Below are 18,563 nucleotides of genomic sequence, written 5' to 3' on the forward strand. Positions count from 1 at the left end.
ACAGAGAAATGAACAACCATTTTTTATGGTAGTGATAGCTGTTCACTGGGGTGAAAGCTGCATGAATCTAGTAGCTATCAAATCCTGTGAACCCCTTGGTACTCATGGGCTTGTGTGTGTTCAGTGGTCAGACAGGAATTCAAAGTGTTCAAGTCTCTCTGCCAGCATTCTTAACAATTTAGTCTTCATCAAACCACACTCTTTATTAAAACAACACTCTTTTTAAAAAAACAGAAATTAACTCTTCTGTTATGAATAAGCTTATGGAAACAGAATAAAATAAATACCAAAGCAGGTAAATTTCAGGGGGCAGAATAAGAAGCCTGTTTTTCAAACATACGAGATAGCTCACATTAGAAGTAAAATGCTTGTTTTCACATGTTTTTTTCATGCTGCATAAAAAGATTCCACAGAGATAAAGTACCTCATTTATTGAAGAATTCAGTAAACAACATCAGCAGTTAAACAGTCATTCATATGAGTAAAACAAACAGAACACATAGCCAAATTACCCATCTAAATTTTATGATGCATATAATTCAGAATTGTTACTAGCCTAAGGTGAGAAAAAAAAGTCTTAAATGATGGGGGGGGTTTGTCTTATTTTTAAGCCTGGAGAATCAATTTACAGTGAGATATATATCGCTGTACCAAACCCAATTCTATAACTAAACCATTTATAATTTGATGAAATTGCCTAACACATTGGTCTTCCTTGGTGTGATTTTCCTGGTCCCAATGAAATATATACATGGTGAAAGTTTAACCTATTTTCAATAGCAGACTTACAGTATATGTACAGAATCATGAGATCATCCTTTCAAAGAAAAATAAAATCAGACCTAAAAGGGAAAACAAACTGTAAACATTATGCATATATACTTAATATAGTTCCTAATGTTTTTAGTACAATAGCTACATAACCTATTACCAGATGCTGTAGCATCTTACAGACCTAGACTCCAAGCAGTTCTAAATCACAAAGAAGTCCCACATAGGTTATCATATTATTTACAGGGATGAAGTATTCTGTAAACATTCTCTGATGTTTTTCTCAGTGTGCTGGTTTCGGCTAGAAAAGAGTTAATTTTCTTCCTAGTAGCTGGTATAGTGCTGTGTTTTGGATTTTAGTATGAGAATAATATTGATAACACACCGATGTTTTAGTTGTTGCTAAGTAATGTTTACACTAGTCAAGGACTTTTCAGCTTCCCATGCTCTACCAGGTGCAGAAGAAGTCGGGAGGGGATACAGCTGGGACAGCTGACCCCAACTGACCAAAGGGCTATTCCATACCACGATATCATGCTCAGCATATAAAGCTGGGGAAGAAGAAGGAAGTGGGGAACATTAGGAGTGATGGTATTTGTCTTCCCAAGTAACTGTTAGGTGTGATGGAGCTCTGCTTTCCTGGAGATGGCTGAACACCTGCCTGCTGATGGGAAGTACTGAATGAATTCCTTGCTTTGCTTGCGTGCATGGCTTTTGCTTTACTTATTAAGTTGTCTTTATCTCAACCCACAAGTTTTCTCACTTTTACTCTTCTAATTCTCTCCCCCGTCCCACTGGGGGGGAGTGAGCTAGCAGCTGTGTGGGGCTTAGTTGCCAGCTGGGGTTAAACCATGACACTCGGAGAATGTAGATTCTTTTTTACAGATGCCTAAGTAATAAAAGTGCTTCTGGAGAACACAGGCAGTCTATGTAGGAAGCTGCCTTGTCAGGCAGGTTTTCACTGGAAACTTGCATGGCTTTCTGCTGGCTTGCCTACCTAATTTCTTGTAAGTCCTGGAAAGTTGCTCAGAAGTCTCAATTTTTAGGTTTCTGCCTCTTCAACAAGTCGCCTGCTAACTGAGATCCTGGTGCTTAATCAGGATTTTTAGCTTCTTTTCACCAAGAGAAAGGATTGAATTCCCACTGGATTATTATTAGAGGAATATTTTTCCACTTACTGAAACAGATGAAAGAAAAACTCCTCACTTAATTTCAGCCCAGTCCTGAACATAAAGCTACAGCAGACACTGAGCACAAGATTGATGGTCAATCCCCATACAACAAAAGTGTTCACATTTCCTCTTCCATAGATTCCCAGGCATCCTTTCACTGAACATAAGTACAACAATGGAAAAAAATAGGTTCACTGAATGTACCAAAAAAGTCTGGGAGCACAGTATCTTGTCAAAAAGCACTATTATGTACTGCATTGCTATAATATAATATTGCAGTATTATATACTGCAATAGCTGTATGGACTAGTGCCCTGAGCCAACTACCATTTTCAAGCAAATACCTTTATATTATTCAGGCATGACTGTCCTTAGCAAAGAACTAGAAAATGTTACGGTGGACAGCACATGTGTGAAGGTGAAGAACTGAAACAGACAGTAAAAAGCTTTGTCTATGAAGGCCATAATTTAGCACAGCATTTAACTTATTTAACTTGCAGCACTAAAATATCAGTATGTTGGCTAATTACGACAAGAAAGCACACCAGAATTGTCATTGCTCTGATGACTTAGTGTAAAGGTGGCTATGTTAGATACAGAGCTTGATGGACAGGATCCGTTGCTATTGCTTTTATAGGAGCAACTTAAACTAAGTAGTACTCCTGCATCTTTAAATGTTAGTTTTATACATATTAACGTAAATGACATCTCTTATAATTGCAACTATTTTACACATAAGAGATGGAAATATGATCCTCCAGCATGCTGTAGTGCCATCTTGTGGCATCTTTTTGGATAGCGTTATTAGCATTAAGATGGTAAATTTTCAAAATAGCATTAAAATTTGCATAGATTTGCTGTAGTGAGAGTTTGAGCTGTGGTTTTTAGATTTTTTTTTCTTAAAAAAAATAAAACATTTCAATGGAAGCTCAACATCAGTGTCCCAATACAGAAAATTGCTGTATGTAAATCAGAACTCCAACTGTGAGCTTTCTCAGCCTGCAGTTACTCATGTAAACAAATATCAGGTGGGTTGGGCCTTCCTAAAAAAAACCAAACAAAAGTTAATTTAAAAGTTATATAAATAAAACAGCTATGTTAGATTGGAAATTACTGTAAATTTTCCCCTTGAAATTAATCTCAATAAAAGGATACACAAAGATCTTTAAAAAAAAAAAAGGCTAAATGGGAGAAAATAAACAGTTTTCCTGCCCTTTTCCATTCCATTTTAGAAGTATCACAGAAAATACTGTCTTTAAATGGCACAGAATATAGCTTTTCTCTAAGAACATCTCTCTTCCATGTGGTGTTTCAGCAGTTAGTTAATGAGCAAATTCCAGCTTTCTTCACATATTTGATATTGTCACTTATTTCACACTACTTCTATCGCCACACCTGCAGGTTACCTTAGTTTTTATAAACTGAAGAGTTTACTGGTCTTTTCCACTTTTTAAATCTCAGCTGTTCTCAAAAGTAGCTGTGTTGGTTCTTCTCAAAGTCAGTTCCAGAATCTTTCTCTTTTGGTATCAAAACCAGGTGCTCACTAGCAGCTTATGCAAGTTTACTTTAGTACCAACTTTGTCGAGACTTCTTGTTCATCAGCCTCCAATGTATTTATTGATAGTAATCATACCTCATCTTAACTTTTGTCTCCCTAAACTGAGGCCAAAGCATATTAGGACTCCAGTGTATACTATAGGGAGCTAGGTTATGCTAGTAGTCATTCTTAGCACATATCCTAGAAAGTGTTTTTCAAAGCAGAACCCAGATGATCAGAACTGTGCAGTATATTTAAGGTAAAATAGCATTATGGCCCCATATAGCGGTGTCCGTCCCTCCCTAGCTCTAACTGGAATACCAGTCTGTGTTCCTGCATTTACTTGGTTTTCCACCTGTATCACAACAGTGGCTCATACCCCATCTGTAAGGCAATACTACAATCCAGTTCTTCTCCCCCTTCTTTGTGGCTGATAAATATCCAGCTTTAACACCTGTAAGTCTGTCTGAAAATAGATTTTTCACTAGATGATTTTCTAGGTCCACAAACAACATATTGGGCAGGTCACATTTATTTTCCTTAGACCAGCAGAGTTTATCCTGCTTATTATTCTCACATAGGTAATCTTCCGGCAGCAAGTTATTCTTCTAATTTCTCATTACTCTTTTCCTTAGACCAGCCGAGTTTGCACTGCTTAATATTCATACATAGGTAATACTCCAGCAGCAAGTTAGTCTTTTACTTTTTCATCAAAATAGGATTGTATTAATTTTACTATATATTATATACCTACGGGGGTGTTGTGGATTACGCGTTTATCACTTTGAAGGTACAGTACACTTTGATGTGACTAAAGGTTGCCAGACATATCACCATTCTAAGTAATAGAATATATAGTGGTGAAAGCTGGACTTCTGCAGGTTCTGTTCAAATAAACACCAACACCTATGTAAATTTATATATTGTATCCAGAAGTAATGATACATTCAGGATGTTAGCATGGAACTTCACAAAATAACTTCTGTTCTAGTGCTACAACACAACAAAGTATGAACCAGATCACATAACAGAAAACAATCTCAGTGCTTTATAGATTCTCTAAAAATGCATATACACATATATAATATATTAAAAAATATGCAAGCATGTAAATTTAAGTCCATGAGAAGTTGTAATTCAAATAAAGGAGTTTCACCTGATTGGCTACTCAGTGTAACTAAAAAGATACCATTTTTAAACTCACAAATTTTGGTTCATATAAGAGTTCAGTAATGCAGGAATCTCATACTTTTCTCAAGGCTAAACAACCCCAGTTCCCTCAGCCACTCCTCCTAAGACTTGTTCTCTAGACCCTTCACCAACTTCGTTACCCTTCTTTGGACATGCTCCAGCACCTCAATGTCTTTCTTGTAGTGAGGAGTCTAAAACTGAACACAGTATTTGAGGTGTGGCCTCACTAGTGCCAAGTGCAGGGGGACAATCACTTCCCTAGTCCTGCTGGCCACACTATTTCTGGTACAAGCCAGGACGCTATTGGCCACCTGGGCACGCTGCCAGGTCATATTCAGCTGGCTATTGACGAACACCCCAGGTCCTTTTCCAACAGGCAGCTTTCCAGCCACTCTTCCCCAAGCCTGCAGCGTTGCATGGGGTTGTTATGACAAAAGTACAGGACCCAGCATTTAGCCTTGTTGAATCTCATACAATTGGCCTTGGCCCATTGATCCAGCCTGTCCAGATCCCTCTGTAGAGCTTTCCTACCTTCAAGCAGATCAACACTCCCAGCCAACTTGGTGTTGTCTGCAAACTTACTGAGGGTGCACTCAATCCCCTCATCCAGATCATTGATAAAGATATTAAACAGAACTGGCCCCAAAACTGAGCCCTGGGCAACACCACTTGTGATTGGCCGCCTACTGGAGTTAACTCCATTCACCACAACTCTTTAGGGCTGGCCATCCATCCAGTTTTTTGCCCAGTGAATAGTATGCCCATCCAAGCCATGAGCAGCCAATTTCTCCAGGAGAATGCTGTGGGAAATGGTGTCAAAGGCTTTACTAAAGTCTAGGTACAGAACATCCACAGCCTTCCCTCATCCACTAAGGAGGTCACCTTGCCATAGAAGGAGATGAGGTTAGTCAAGCAGGACCTGCCTTTCATAAACCCATGCTGACTGGTCTTGATCACCTGGTTGTCCTGTATGTGCCGTGTGATGGCGCTCAAGATGATCTGCTCCATAATGTTCCCTGGCACCAAGGTCAGGCTGAGTTTCAGGAGTTTCCCAGAAATTTTCAGGAGTTTCCCAGAAGTTTCAGGAGTTTCCCAAACTCATTCAGGAGTTTCCCAGAATCTCCTTCAGGCCCTTTTTGTAGATGGGTGTCATATTTGCTAAGCTCCAGTCAACCGGGACCTCCCCAGTCAGCCAGGACTGCTGATAAATGATGGAAAGTGGCTTGGTGAGCACTTCTGCCAGCTCCCTCAGTACTCTTGGGTGGATCCCATCCAGCCCCATAGACTTGTGTGTGTCTAAGTGGTGTAGCAGGTTGCTAAACCTTTCATGAGCTTGATTAAAGAAGTTAGTCAATCTGCCTGCACTAAATCAATATTCTAATTGATAAATCAATACTTCCCAATTATTCGTTATTTCTTACAATGCTAAAACTACAAGATAACTCCAGAAGCAACCAGAAAATAGCTTTAACAAAGGGCCATGTTTGTCATATGTCATATAATTACTTTGTTGAATCCACTATTCAAGGATTTTGAGGAGACTAAAAGTAAAAAATAGGGTATAAAGGTGATTGGACAAACTCATGTAAATTTTCTACTAGCTCTGTTAAGTACAGTGGTCTAGATAAAACCTCTACCATAAGAAGTTTCTACACAACTGATCACCAGAAAGATAGAAGATAGACAGAGGAAGGATAAAGTAACAAAGCAGGCAACAGGACCGCATGTGCCAGTACACGCTGGGGACCAAATTGCTGGAAAGCAGCTTGGCAGAAAAGGATCTGGGGGTCCTAGTGGAAAAGCTGAACATGAAACAACAATGAGCCCTTGCAGTAAAGGCCAAAAGCGTCCTGGAAAGCCAGCAGGTCAAGGGAGGAGATCCTTCCTCTCTACTCAGCACTGGTGAGGCCATATCTGGAGACAAAAAAGGTCCACAAAGATGATAAAGGGACTGGAGCATCTCCCCTGTGAGGAAAGGCTGAGAGAGCTGGGACTGTTTAGCCTAGGGAAGGCTCGGGGGGGGGAACTTATCAATGTATGTAAATACGTGAAGGGAGGGTGCAAAGAAGATGGAGCCAGGCTCTTTTCAGTGGTGCCCTCTGACAGGAGAAGAGGTAATGGGCACAAACACAGGAGGCTCCATCTGAACATCAGGAAACACTTTTTTACTGTGAGGGTGACTGAGCACTGGCACAGGTTTCCCAGAGGTTGTGGAGTCTCCCTCCTTGAGATATTAAAAAAACCATCTGAGCATGGTCCTGCTGTGGGAGGGCCACAGGATTCTGCGTACAATGGCTCTGACAGACCTTGCCAGGGAGTCCTGCCCTCCAACAACCATCAAGCACTCAGCATTCATAACCCCACAGAGACAATGGCAATATCTGATTCCTGCTGATGAATGGCTCTTCCCTGCCAGTCTCCAGAAGACCCATCTCTACTGTAAGAGATGAAACAAGGGCTGTTTTGATCAGCACGTGGCACACAGGTGTCTGCTGCAGTCCAGGTCATGGCCACATGCCAGCAGCATCAGGAGTTGCCCTCACTCATTTTCTTGAGAGCAGAAGACACTGCATAACTGCACTCACCATTATACCTGTTGCTTACTGCTGCTATGAGGCTGAGTTCTGAAACTCCATGTTATTCCCAAAGAAGCCCATGGAAGACCTGTCAAAAGTGGGTGCAAAAGTCTCTCCAGAGTACTGCCCTGCTAAATCAGTCTTCAAGGGAAGGACCTTCTGTTTCCTCACCACCCAAACCAAGAGGCTGCGCCAAGTACAGCTGCATCAAGTACATCCACATTCTGTAGCCACACAGCTTCCCAGGGACCCCATGTCCTGTTGCAGTTAGATTACAAACAGCTCCATCAGACATGCCCAATTTTCCAACACCTTCTACACTTGAAATGCTGTGGCCACAGTAGCAGGTGAACAAGGGAGGCTGAGCTTTACACAAGAGAGTCTCCTGGCCTTGGCAGCACCTCTGCAGAGTTCCCTCAGGATCATGGCAGGGAAGACATTCAGATTGACAAATTCTTTGCAAGTGTTTATGCCTCTCTTAAGTCTGCCTCTCTGAAGTTGTCAGTTTTCCCTGTTCCTTCCACAGACTAAGAAGAATGCTGCACAGTCAAACCCTGCACATGTCTTTCAGGTTCCCCTGCCCCAAACTACTCATACAAGACCCCCTCAGCACTGTGATACCTCCAAGCTCTGCACTCACAGTAACACACTGCACCATGTGCCAGGGCCTCAGCATGTCCCTGCTCATCTCTCCTGCCAGTCCCATTTCCAGCACTCCAAAGATTAAGCAGCCCCCAGGGAATTACAGCCTGTGACTCCTGGCACCTCTGCAGGCATGTGAGGCATCACTCAGCCTCCTACCTCCCTGAAGTGTCTCAGTGCCCCTGCGGGGGTGCTGGACATGCAGTCTCTGTGGCAAGGAGGAAAGGCTGTTGCATAACAGAGAAGTGACATGGAGCTGCCTGGGCAGAAGATGCCAAGCCAGAACATGGCAGGAGATGACCCTCTGCACAGGGATACTGGTAGGGGCTGACACAGGTGTGGGTCAGTTCTCTGCAATACCACCCTGGTGGGAAATGGAGGCCAGGCTGCTCAGAACCAAAACTGCTTTGGGGCTGCCATGTCTCCCTCCTGGCGTAAGCAGCCTGCAGAGTGGTGTCACGTTGTTTCGCTGGGTCCTTTGTGCCACTCTGGGCTCTTTCCCTGCTGGGCTCCCTGCCATGTCATCATAGGCTCCAGTCTCTCTGCATTACCACAGAAGCGGAAGAGTCAGGTCACAGGCTGGCTTTGGCAAGTAGCTTCTCCTGCCACCCTACAAGCAGTCAGGTGGCAGAGCAGAGCTGGGGCAGTGTCAGGAGCTGGGCACTGGTAAGCTCCTGGGAGAGGTGGGTGTTAGGGAGATGGGAATGTGAGCCGTTTGTGACACCACATCATAGACCCCCGGTGCATGCATATGTAGGATTGTCTTCCCCCCACCTGAAAGCATCAATCCCAGGGCCCTGGCCTGCCTTTGTCAGGCTTAGAACAGCATCAGGCCCAAGAAATAAGAGTTGTCTCTTCTAAAGACATGTTCATGGCAAGCACCACTCTCGAAGGTGACACGGAGGTTACAGTGGCTCTTAGCAGCAATACCATGACCTGAGATTGCAACTGCTGGGCATGTAGCTTGAATCCCACATGCCTAGGATTATCTCAGAGGTCAGCATCTGAACCATAGCTCTTCCACAGGTTGAGATCACATGGTTTCTGACTGATGTTCAGATCAAGACCATGAGCTCCTGTACTCAGGGGAATGCAGATGTGTACAGCTGCCTGTGTAGTGCAGGATACAAGTTCAGTGTCCCCATGTGTGCTGGGTCCAGCTGAGATGGAGTTAATTCTTTTCACAATATCCCTTATGGTGCTGTGTTTTAGATTTGTGGCCAAAACAGAGCTGCTAACACACCAGGGTTTTAGCTATTGCTGAGCATCAAGGCTTACCCTGTTTCTAACTTGCCCCACTGGCTGACTAGGCTGGGGTGGGCAAGAGCTTGGGGAAGGGACACAATCAGGATAGCTGAGCCAAACTGACCAAAGGGATATTCCATACCATGTGATGTCATGCTCAATGGAGTCATCGCTCAAGGACTTGCTGGGCATCAGTCTGCTTGTGGAAGATAGTGTGAGATTACCTTTACATCACTTGTTCTGTTTTTATTGTTGTTGTTTTTTTCCTTCTTCTTTCACTTTCCTTTGCTTATTAAACTGTCTTTATCTTGACCCACAAGTTTTCTTTCTTTTGCTCTTCCTATTCTCTCCCGTGTCCTGTGTAGGGTGGGGGGGCTTTGCTGCCAATGAGAGTTAACACACAAAATGTCACCTGCATAACTGGTGACTTCTTACATCCCTTCCAGTACCTTTCTAGAACATCCTCTGCTTTATCTTTTTCCAGGCTTGTACTCTTCCAAAGTTCCGATTATTAGTCTTAAGTATTCTTTGCCAACACTTTGTCATGAGGCATGGCTTTCATAATCACACCAACCTTTGGCCAAGATTCCTATTGCTGAAACAACTCATTTAGCCTTGTCATGTGAAAAAAAAGGAGTATGCTGTTCTAAAGCCCAGATCCTGTGTAAGCACACAGGCCGTTCTTTTTTTTTTTTTCCCCATAGACCTTCTCCTTTCTGGCCAGATGCCCCTTCTCCACCATGTAATCTGCCGAGTAACTAAAACTCCGCCCATCCCTGCCCCTCAACACCACAGGTCTCAGTTTTCTAATAATTCCTACAGCTACCTAGTTTGCAAGCACATGCTCCTGCATTGGATGGTCTTCCTCACTCTTTCATTTCCAGATATCCGCATGAAACATCTCTGGAACCTAATGAGCTTTACTCAGAAATGCTACTTTTCTCTGACCTAAGCCTTTTCTCAGGATAGCAGGGTAGCCAGGCACTGCACTTTCCTTTTTAGCTGAGTCTTATCCGCTCTCTCTGTACCACATTCTTTCTTCAGTTCTTGTAATTGCTCAGTTTGTTTATTTAACAGTTTTATTGCACCTTAGTGATGGCATCTCATTAGGAACCACTTCTAAATTATTTGGTCATGGTTTAAAATTGCAGTTTTATTCCCACTGTAGATTGTATAGCCATGACCAGATCAAACCTCAGCCACTGAAGAACAGAGAGGGGTTTTTTTTCCCCCTTTGGATGCTATGTAGAGATCTAATTTTCCCATTTTTCATCATTTTTGAGATACAGCACCTGGCTAATAAATTTATAAATCCAAAAAGGCCATCCATGCTCCAACATAGCATCAGCAAACTCCTGCCTTCTTTGGCCACAGGACTTTTTGACTCCCCTTTCTCCTTTGATTTTTCTACCCTTCGTTAGCCTTAACCTCTCAGTATCACTCAGCTGAATCCCCCAACTGGGAAGTCCCAGACAAGCTCCCAACCTGATGCTCCCTAAGTCAAAATATCCCCTTTTTGGGTGAGACTTGACATTTAACTGATCAAGGTTAAAATGTTTATTGACTAAGCAACACACTTTTAGTGTAATTCCTTCATTGACTCATAGTATCCCTTCACAAAAACTAGTAATTCCGTCATTGACTCATAGTATCCCTTCACCAGGTTGTTGCTGCAAGCAATACTGAGTTCCAAGTCTATGGCGTAGGATTAGTTTTAGTACTGATACAAATATTACCATAAAGAAATCTCATAAGTCACTCACAATAGGACTATTAATCTTCAGTCTTATTGCCTTTAATCCTGCACTTAGTATCAAGCTACAAGCCTATCCCTCCATTCAGGTTTATCTCTCCCTAGCCCTTTCTTCCACAGCATGACTTTTGGGCACAGGCCTGCTGGAAAGTCCAGTGAGGTGGTCAAGGGGTCCCTCCCTCCAGTGTCCCAGGCAACCTGGGTGCAAAGGTCCGCCTCATGCCCATCTGTGGGCATTTACACTTTTAGTCTTTGACAAATCTCCTTGCTCTTTCTTCTTTACCTGATTTGCACCTCATTCTCCCTTCTTTCTTTCCCTGCATCCACCTTTTTGCCACTTCTGCACCTTCTTTTCTCTTCCCTGATGAATCCCAAATTGACCAACTGTGTTTACCTTCTTTATCTCATCATCTTTACCTCATACCAGAGCAGCAATATAAATTGTTTCATGCTCAAAACCTACCTTGGCCCTTTAATAGCTTTCATCACACTGCTGGTTCCTATCAAAAGCTTTGTCTGGTTTTGAGGCCTGGTGTTCTTGTTGGACATCCTGCTCACGCTATTTAGGAATGCTAGGAAACCTCTCTTGTCTTTCAAACATTATAAATCATATTTTAAAAGACAAATCAACACATAGTGATGAGAAGTCACTGTCAGGCTTTGAAGATGAGCTACCTCATCAAATGCCTAGTAGATAAAATAAAATGTTCCTTAACTTCAACAGGTAAAAGTCTGTGTTTATTCAAATACTTCAGATTGCTTGGTCTTGTTAAACAAAGAGATCCAGAGACTGTTAGGGCATGTGTATTCATTAGAAAACTCAAGACCGAAGAAGTGTGTTTTCTGTCCATTTAGTGGAAAAAAAAAATCTATATGGGCTTGTGTAGTCATCTTTGCCCTTCTAGTTGCCCAGGTTGTTAAACAGGAAACTACAGGCCAAACAGTGTTGAGAAGGGTGGATTTCTCTGTGCTCTGCACCACCAACACTGGATTTTCAGCCAGAACATCAGCCACCCACTGCAGTGGGATGTTGAAGACATCTCCATCAATCAGCTCTAAGGGAAAGCTCTTCCAGCATCAGATTGGTTTAGCAGCTTTCTGTTATCCCCTAATCACTCATTTTCCAGTTTGAATTTGACATTGAGCTGGGAAAGCTTCTCCCTGGCAAGGTGATTAAAGATGAATTTCAGATATGTCAGGAAATAATGTTTCTCTACTGTGGAAGCAAACTTCTTGCAGGAATAAATTGAGTTAAACGGGTAGCGAGATAACTAGTTTTGCTGTCTACGTAGGTCCAATATTTTCTCTGTTAGCAGATATTTGTAATCTTCGGTGGCCATGTCCCCCTGCCTTCTCATCTGGCACAGCTCTTCCTCCACTCTGGCCAAGTTCTTCGAGAGCTCTCCCTGCAGCTGCAGTGTCTCCTGTTTTTACATTCCCCCATGTGCCGCTCCAGGAGTGATCTCTCTGGCCAGAGTGCTGCCAGACTGATGTTTTTGACATTCCTTCTCCACCAGGATTTTCAGATCACTGGCCACCGAACTCATGCTCTCAATGGTCCCTGAGGGAAGTCTTGCATATCCCTGCTACTGAAGATTTGAGGTTTTTAACAAAGTTTGCTTATTTTGTGCTGCCAGTTTTTACTAGCACATATGGCCGTGTCACACTCTTTCTCACTCTTGCTAGAGCCCAGCTCAGAAATTTGAAAACTCCTGTTATTGCTCACACACAGAAAACGCCAGGACTGAAAGCTGTTGCTGGCTCTCACCTTCCCTTGGCAGCACATTCACAGCCCCACAACCTTTGGGGCTCTGCACTTGTCTAACCTCCTAAAAGGTGAAACATTCTCTCTCAGATTTGCCAGAGCCCACCTCTGAAATTGAAAACATCCAGCAATTGCTCCCACAGCGAACATGCTAGGACTAAAACAGCTACAGGTCCTCACCTCCTTCGGCAGCGCATTCAAGCCCCACAAACTCTGGGGCCCTGCACTTGCTTAACCTCCTAGGGAGCCACCGTTCTCTCTCTCTCTCTCTCACAGTCACAGGAGGCTATCTCTGAATTTCAAAATGTCAAGGAACTGCTCCCATACTGAAAATTCCAGGACTGAAAGCTGATATTAGTTGTCACATTCCCTTGGCAGTGTATTCACAGTGCCACAAATTCTGCAGCTCTGATTTGCCTAACTTCCTAGGGAGCCAACACTCTCTCTCACTCTTACCAGAGCCCAGCTCCGAAACTGAAAGTGTCCAGGTATTGCTCCCACACTGAAAATGCGGGGACTGAAAGATGTTGCTGGTGCTCACCTTCCCTTGGCAGCGCTTTCACAGCACCACAAATTCTGGGTCTCTGCAATTACATGACCTCCAAGGGAGCCAACACTCTCTATCTCTCACTATACACACAGCACAGCTCCGAAATTGAAAATGTCAAGCCATTGCTCCCACACCAAAAATACCAGGACAGAAAGCTGTTGCTGGTCCTCACCTTAACTTCACAGTGCTTTCACAGCCCGCAAACAATGGAGCTCTGCACTTACCTAACCTCCTAAAGGTGCAACACTCTCTCTCACTATTGACAGAACCCAGCTCCAAAATTGAAAGAGTCCAGCAATTGCTCCCACACTGATCATGGCAGGACTGAAAGTTGATGCTGGTTGTAGCCTTAACTTCCAGTGCATTCACAGCCTACAAACTCTGGGGCTCTGTACTTCCCTAACCTCCTTAAGATACAACAATCTCTCAGTCTCGTCAGAGCCTGGCTCCAAAATAAAAAACGTCCAGCAATTCCTCCCACACCTAAAATGCCAAGACTAAAAGCTGTAGCTGGTCCTCACCTTCCCTTGGCAGCACATTCACAGCCTCACAAACTCTGGGGCTCTGCACTTAACCTAATCCCCTAAAAGTACAAAACTTTGTATCACTGTTGCCACAGCCCAGCTCCAAAACTGAAAATGTCCAGCCATTGATCCACAGCAAACATGCAAGAACTAAAACACCTGCTGCTCTATACCTTTCCTTGGCAGCTCAATCACAACCACCAAAAAACCTGGGTCTCTGCACTTCCTTAACCTCCTAGGGACACAACAATCTTGCCAGAGCCCAGCTCCGATATTGAAAATGTCCAGTGATTGCTCCCATACAAAAAATGACAGGAGTGAAAGCTGTTGCCAGTCCTTACCTTCCTTTGGCAGCACATTCATAGCCCCAAAAAACTCCAGGGATCTGCACTTGCCTGCCTGCTAGAGATCCAACACTCTCTCTCACTCTTGCCAGAGCCCAGGTCCGAAATCGGAAACGTGCAGTGATTCCTCCCACATCTAAAATGTGATGAGGAAAGCTGTTAGAAAGTGCAGAGCACCAGTGTTTGTGGGCCTATTAATGTGGTGCCAAGGGACAGTGAGGACCAGCAGCACCTTTCAGTCCTGCTACTTTTCATGTGGGAGCAATTGTTGCACGTTTAGAATTTACAAGCTAGGCTCTGGCAAGAGTGAGATAGCGTTGCACCCTTATGAAGCTAGGCAAGTGCAGAGACGCAGTGTTTGGGGGGCAGTGAATGTGGTTCCAAGAGACAGTGAAGACCACCAACACCTCTCAGTCCTGGAACATTTCATGTGGGAGCAATCACAGGACGTTTTCAATTTAGGAGCTGAGCAGTAGCAAGAGTGAGATAGAGAGTGTTCGACCATTAGGAGGCTAGGCAAATGCAGACCCCCAATGTCTCTGGCACTGTGAAAGCAGTTCCAAGGGCCAGTAAGGACCAGCAACAGCTTTCAGTCCTGGCACATTTTGTATGGGAGCAATCGCTGGACATTTTCAATTTCGGAGCTGGGCTGTGCGAGAGTGAGATATAAAGTGTTCAACTCTTACGAAGCTAAGCAAGTGCAGAGCCCCAGTGTTTGTGGGGCAGTGAATGCAGTTCCAAGGGACAGTGAGAACCAGCAACAGCTTTCAGTGCTGGCACCTTTCGTGTGGGAGCAATCACTCACAGGTTCGAATTTCATAGCGGGCCACTGGCGAGAGTGAGATACACAGTGTTGCACTCTTATGAATCTAGGCAAGCACCGAGCCCCAAAGTCTGTGTGGCAGTGAATACAGTTCCAAGAGACAGTGAGGACCAGCTACAGCTTTTGCTACAGCTAGAACAGGACAGAGTGACAGAGAACAAAAAAAAACAAAGAGGGAACAGGGCAGAGAAATAGGGGGAAAGGCAAGGTGGACAGAGAAAACAAGAGAGGGGTGAGGGGATATGGAGCAGGACAGAGAGATGGAACAAGAAAGGAACAAAGGACGGGAGACAGAAAAAATGGAAAGAGAGACAAGGACAGGGAGGAAGACAAAGGGATGGAAGAAGAAAAAAAAATAGCAATGGGCCGCAGGACAGAGATGGAGGAATTCAAAAACAGACACAGGGAGCATGACAGAGTGAGAGAGAAAAAAAAGGGACAGAGAGCAGGACAGCATTGGAGGAAGACAACAACTGTGATGGGCAGTGGGAGACAGATATGGAGAAAGAAAAAATGCTGAGGAAGGAAAGACGGGACAGCCAGCTAGACAGGGGGATACAGTTAGAGAGGATGGGAGAGGGAACAGGACAGAGAGAGAAAAACAGAAAAGACAGCGAGAGGAAGCAGGGCAGAGGGACAGCAAGAGGAAAAAAAAGGGACAGCCATCTGGACAAAGATGGAGAAAAAAATCAGCAGGGACAGAGGAAAAGATACAGAAAGAGAGACAGGGAGCAGGGCAGAGAAAGAACAATCAGGGCAGCAGCAGGATGGAGAGGGAGAAAAAAAACTGGGATGGTCAACAGGCCAGAGAGGAACATGAATATAGGCAGGGAGGAGGACAAAGGGATATAGCAGGAAACTACAGGACAGGAAGCAAGACAGATGGACAGACAAGAATAATGTCAACGAGAGAGAGAGAGAGAGAGATTGTGAGAAGCACAGGGGGTTAGAGAAAGAAAGAAAGAGAGGTCTTAGGAGCCCTGCAGAGAGACAGAGGACAAAAACAACAACAACAAAAAAGGCTGGGGAGCAGCACAAAGGATCAGAGAGAGTAAGAGATGAACAGGAAGAAGGACAGGGACCGTGAGATACAGAATGAAAAAAAAACTGTGACAGTGAGCAAGACGGGGGGGGGGGGGGGGAGAGAGAGAGAGAGAAGGAAGGAAAGAGAGAGATAGAAAGGCAGGGACACAGAGCAGCACATACAGCAGCAGAGAGCAAGAGAACACCAGGGAACAGGCCAGAGCAATTGTGGGGGGAAAAAAAAGAGATGGATGCAAATCAGGACAAAGAGATGGAAAAGGAAAAAACAGCGATGGGTGCAGGACAGAGACAAGAACATGAGGAAAAAAAAGAGGGAGAGGGAGCAGGTTACAAGAATAGAGAGGAGACGTACAGGGAAGCAGAAAAAAAAAAAATTGCTGCAGCATGGGAAAGAGAGGGGGCCAGGGGAGGGGCAGGGATGCACAAGAGGGGAAACAGGGCGCCAAGGGCCCAGGACTCACCACAGCTCTTGCTCTCAGCGCTGCCAGAAGAATTTGCCAGTTCAGAAACTTCTTTCTCCTTCCCTCCTCCCTTCCTCTTCTGTAACTCCAGTTGCTTGGCTGTCCTCCACCTAAGAAAATACGTGCATATCTTACAGCTCTTATGAGACCAGGCTTCCTAGACATGCAGGAAGGACTTCACTCATGCACTACGCGGCCGTACCGCGCTTTGGGTTATGCACACAGACCCTGCGGTACATGCTGGTGGCCTGGCCTGCTGTGGACTACGAGGAGGGATCCTTCCTCACCCAGAGAGGCAGGCTCTCTCTTGCCTGCTGTGGCAGGCAGCTGCCGGCTGGCCAGCCTTCAATTTCTTCTTCGCTACCTTTCTCTGGCCTCTCCGGCTTCAGCCACGGCAGCTCCTGTCCACAGCCAGCAAGTGCTCCGCCCGTCCCTTTTCGCCCCCACGCTGCAAGGAGAGCGAGGCCCCACAGAGACAACCCACGCAAGCCTGAGGCGGGTGCCATCACCGGCATCCTCAGGGGAGGAACGGACAACCACGTCCTCAGTGCGGCCTGTGGGAGAGGGAAAGAAGCAGCAGCGACTGTTATTACCGCAGATCGCCCAGGGCTGAAGCCTCTCCTTCCACAGGGGCTTCTGGAGACGCTGCCCTTTCCCCACACTGCTGCTAACGGCACCCACGTTAAGGGATAATCCAGCGCATTTGGGGGCCAGCTCGCTGCCTTCCCGACAGGGCTTGGAGGCGGCCTGCGGCTACAGGACAGGCTTCAGGGGAGGTGCTGGAAGCTTGGAAGCTGCCCATCCTGCCACCCCCACGCGGCCAGGAGACAGCCCTGCACCCGCCGAAGGGGCTCGCTCGCCTCACCGGTGGCCCCGACACTCATCCGCTGCCGGGGCCCGCGACCGCCGCACGGCGCATGTACCGGCCATCGAGAGCACGTCGGAGGCTCCAGAGCCCCATACAGCGGCCAGCGCGGTATAGCGCGCCACCGCGCATGTGCAGCGCTAGCGCTGCAGTCCCGACTGTTGGTGGATGGGCGGCAGCAGCGAGCCCAAGGGCATGCGCTGTCGAGGCTCGGCCGCACCGCTTTTCGGGGGAACGGGCGCAGCGGGAAGCCCGCAGGAAACCACGCGAAGGCGGCAACAAAACTACACCTCCTGCCGCGCCGTGGGGGCCGCGGCGGTAGCAGCAAGGACTACGCCGCGCCGCACGCGCCCGAGAGCGATGCGGCTGCCCTGCAGCCCAGTCCACAAAAACTACACCTCCCGGCATGCATTGGGAAACACAGCGTGGCCGCCCGGCAGTGGAGGGCCGGAGACTACACCTCCCGGCATGCTTCGGGAACCAACATGGCCGACCGGAAGCCCCGTGCCCCAAGGACTACAAGCTCCCGGCACGCCGCGAGAGCCGGCCTTCCCTGCTCTCTGAGCCCGCGGGGACACCGCTCCCCCCCCGCCGCCCTGCCGAGCCCCCAGCGCGGCGCCGTGCAGCCCCCGCCGCCCGGCTTCGACACGGCGCGGCCACCCCGCGTCCTCGCCGCCTCTCCGAGCCTCCGGCACGGACCCCGCAGGCCCCGCCGCCCTCCTCGGGGCTTTCCCCGTGACCGCCGGTCAATCGCGCGGCCGCGCCCCCGGACCCAAAGCCCCCCATCCCCTCCTTCTCCCCGCCCCCCGGTGAGCCCCCAGCGCCCACCCGTCCCCCGGGTCACTGTCTTCCAGCCCCCTCTACGTCCAGCCCCGCTCACCTTCTCCCTCGCTGCAGCTGCAGCCGCAGCCCGGCAACGCTCGGCAACCGCTCCGCCCCTCCTTTCCCTCACACCGGCCCCTCCACAGCCACCCGGGCAGGGCAGCACCAGCCCCTCCACCAGCAGCCACCCCTTTACAGGGAGGGGCCGTCGCCATCGGCCTCACCGCCCGCACCTGGGGCTCCTCCAGCCCCAGCCCACAGCTGGAGGCCAGCAGGAACAGGGGGCGGTGCTCTAATGCCGTCCGGTGCACACTGGAGCCTGGTTGCTTGTGCATATTGACCGCAACCTGATTTGATACTCTCGCCAAGAGATCGACGAAAAGCCTACCCTTTCTTTGGCAAAATAAAACCCAAAAACCACAGTAAGGAATAGCAGGTGAATGTGTTTCCAAATAATAACCCATAACTTGTACTCAGA

General features: G+C 46.6%; 1 protein-coding gene across 11 annotated transcripts; it reads right to left on the reverse strand.

Annotated features, from left to right (window-relative positions):
- Positions 1-346: 346 nt before the first annotated feature.
- On the reverse strand, positions 347-18,363 carry LOC140654595 (uncharacterized). Of its 11 annotated transcripts, XM_072868044.1 has the most exons (5): positions 18,144-18,363; positions 16,763-16,952; positions 16,399-16,508; positions 14,068-14,206; positions 9,921-12,476 (listed from the first exon to the last, which is right to left on the reverse strand). In XM_072868044.1, the coding sequence occupies exons 1-5, from the start codon at positions 18,298-18,300 to the stop codon at positions 12,431-12,433; spliced, it is 642 nt and encodes a 213-aa protein (XP_072724145.1). In that variant the 5' UTR covers positions 18,301-18,363; the 3' UTR covers positions 9,921-12,430. The 11 variants fall into 11 exon arrangements, 3 of the variants coding, with proteins under 3 accessions (XP_072724147.1, XP_072724146.1, XP_072724145.1); XM_072868046.1 differs by lacking the exons at positions 9,921-12,476; positions 14,068-14,206 and adding an exon at positions 347-2,986; XM_072868045.1 differs by lacking the exons at positions 9,921-12,476; positions 14,068-14,206 and adding an exon at positions 3,008-9,514.
- Positions 18,364-18,563: the final 200 nt, after the last annotated feature.

Source organism: Ciconia boyciana, chromosome 7 (genome assembly GCF_034638445.1).
Source record: "Ciconia boyciana chromosome 7, ASM3463844v1, whole genome shotgun sequence".
NCBI lineage: Eukaryota > Metazoa > Chordata > Aves > Ciconiiformes > Ciconiidae > Ciconia > Ciconia boyciana.

What these genes read in the sequence shown, in the direction of transcription:
- LOC140654595 (XM_072868044.1), bottom strand. Translation starts at nt 18,300, where the DNA reads ATGGCGACGGCCCCTCCCTGTAAAGGGGTGGCTGCTGGTGGAGGGGCT. An exon ending in CAGCTGCAGCGAGGGAGAAG is followed by an intron (nt 16,953 to 18,143) that starts GTGAGCGGGGCT and finishes CCTCTCCCACAG; the next exon opens with GCCGCACTGAGGACGTGGTT. An exon ending in GAATGTGCTGCCAAAGGAAG is followed by an intron (nt 12,477 to 14,067) that starts GTAAGGACTGGC and finishes TCAAATCTTCAG; the next exon opens with TAGCAGGGATATGCAAGACT.